The 2,606-nt window shown below is 37.9% G+C and overlaps 1 protein-coding gene across 1 annotated transcript; it reads right to left on the bottom strand.

The window, feature by feature from the left end:
* Positions 1 to 6: 6 nt before the first annotated feature.
* LOC117111442 lies at positions 7 to 2,598 on the bottom strand. Its single transcript, XM_033254366.1, has 4 exons — positions 1,089 to 2,598; positions 836 to 980; positions 668 to 746; positions 7 to 541 (listed from the first exon to the last, which is right to left on the bottom strand). The coding sequence occupies exons 1-4, from the start codon at positions 2,596 to 2,598 to the stop codon at positions 317 to 319; spliced, it is 1,959 nt and encodes a 652-aa protein (XP_033110257.1). The 3' UTR covers positions 7 to 316.
* Between the last annotated feature and the right edge of the window lie 8 nt (positions 2,599 to 2,606).

Here is a 2,606-nt window from a genome sequence, read left to right as displayed (position 1 = left end):
ACTACATTTTGTTTTACATTTCAATTACATTTTTAAACTAACAGTTCATGAGTTGCATTTTATAGTTGCGTTTGAGACTAAATTTGTGTTTCCCAGCTGAAGAAAGCAAAAGCTTTGCTGTGGTCATATTCACAGTAGGTCCCGGACACAAATGGTCTCCTAACAAGTTATAGGGATCGAAACCTGCACCCTAAAAAATTATTATAAATTCAGTCCAAAAATATACATAAAATGGACTTTAATATTTAGTTAGTTAGTAACACTTATGTGCAGGTCCTGGGGACTGTGCATGCAGTTCATTTTTTTCCCATTCTATTTATCGCATTTCAAACTGATATGAGAGAACATCAATTTCCTTGTCGTCATATCGGTAAAGGTACGATCTCCTGTTGACTTGTTCAATGGATGGCTCTGTCATAATTTTAATTATATCACTGGAGGGATGAGTTGCCTGACGCTCAGACGTAAAGTCATAGAAACATGACTGGACTCTCCGCATGAACTTCAACTGAATTTGGCAGTTTTCGTGTACATCAGTAACCTTAAAGGAACAAAGAGAGGACAAGTACGAATTTAAACTTTGAAATTGAAACATTAATGTACTGTGTTTAAACTATTCTTTTATAAACATACACATAAATTTTATAAAAGTTCAATTAAATCTTACCATCGCCATATAGACACATGGTTTTCCGTTCTTGATCATTTCTGCAAACTTCACAGCCACGAAATCATTTGCTTTTATGCTAGATAGAATAAAGAATGTAAAAAATTTATTTTAATACAGTAATTAAAATTTTTTTAAAAAAGGTTTTTATAGGAACTTTGTACTTACTCATCTAATTGTGTCTTGTCCATTAAATTCTCTGATGCTACATCTACAGCAAGTTCACTCTGGTTGGCGGTGTCACTATTTGAAGAAACATCTGCTGCTTTGTCGGGGTGCTGCGCAACATCCACGTGGATGGTGTTGGCGTTTGCTGTTAATGAAAAAAAAAGATAAACAAAATGAGTTTATAGTTATGAGTTTATAGTTTCAAAACAGAATTTTAAAACAGCATGATAATCAATCATAACTGATAAATTACCTTTCTTGGATTTCACTCGCTTGTCATTGGTACTGCATTTCCCTCCTAAATCAACTTGTTTCCAGATTTTAACATACATGCCATTTACACATTCACCAATACCTCGCAGGCACCCATCACAGAAACAGGATAAATTTCGAGTTGCCACTATGCCTCCAGAGACATTCATTATGCTGTGCAATTTCCTAGTTCCTGGTACAGTTGAAATTTCTCTATCTTGGCGTTCTCGGTCTACATCTTGAGAAGCAACAAAATGTATAGAGCGGCGAAATGGTGAACAGCAGTTTCCTTCATCGGAACCCTTTTCCACGTTTTCCTTTAAGTACTTGAAGAGAGCCTTTGGGTTGTTGATTATCACTGATCCTGCTTTAATTGCATCTGATGCATGTCTTTTGATGACACCACTCTCCCCGTCGCTGGGCCCCTTCCCATGTCTGGTCCCGGAGTAATTGTGGATAATATTAAAACCGTAGTCTTCCATCGCATAACTGATGTCCGAGATAGGGCCTTTACTTTTGTATTGGGCACTGCAGCCATCACTAAACCTGTAGAAGGTTTCTAAAGTTATTCCTCTAACTTCAGTCAAGTGTGACGTTACTATTTGCTGAAATTTGTTCACTAGATGGTAATCGTGTACAAGATCATCACTGATAATGACGCAGCTTTCTGTCACAAGCTTTGTGCATTCATTACACTTATAGTAGGTCACTATTGGGTGTACGGTTGCTGAATCGTGTGAGTAGTAAGCACTCTGTACCTCCCTTTGATAGGCACATTTAAAATTCTCCGCAAAGTCATATATGGCTAACACTTCATTAGCATTTAACTTTTCTTTAAGATCACACTCCTGTTTGTGTTGCCAATCCTTGTTAAAGAGATGTTCAGCAAATGGTTCAATTTCTTCTTTAAGCTCGGCTATCAATTCTTTTACAGTTCCCGATCTCTCTACAAGTGACCTTTTCTTCACAGTTTTGGCCTCTTTCTTGTAACAGACAGATTCGATGAGATCCCATCGCTTCCATGTAACTTGTTGTGAGTCATTTAGATCCAGCAATATGTTGTTAAGGTTCTCGACACCACATTCAGTGCAGGTTCTAGTGATACATGCAGGAAGGTTGTATTTAGCTTGGGACGGTTTACTACACATGGAAAGTGACACTAGACTGTAAGCATCCTTAATGGTTCCTGGTTTAACATGGTTTACGGCATCTATTTTGAGCTGAACATTTTCACAATACTCGCATAGACATCCGACATATTTCGCTTGACTTTTGTATCTCACATGCTTTGGCCGTAGCTTGTAGAAAGCAGAGCAGCACACAGGCTTGTCTGGAAACTGCTTTGTGTACTCCTTATACAAGTTAGATATGGTAACATCCATAACATGTCTTGGTTTAAGGCTCTTTTTGCTGACCAGCTTTTTGTCCGGCAACTGGTTTGAATTTTCTTCATAAAAGTGCCTGATTGCTTCAACTGTTTCCAAGGGAACAGGTTTCCGACCAGCCTTCATCTTTCTTG

Source organism: Anneissia japonica, unplaced genomic scaffold (genome assembly GCF_011630105.1).
Source record: "Anneissia japonica isolate Jap-2015-1 unplaced genomic scaffold, ASM1163010v1 scaffold292478_len2606_cov355_single, whole genome shotgun sequence".
NCBI classification, from domain to species: domain Eukaryota; kingdom Metazoa; phylum Echinodermata; class Crinoidea; order Comatulida; family Comatulidae; genus Anneissia; species Anneissia japonica.
This window is presented reverse-complemented; position numbering and strand designations above follow the sequence as displayed.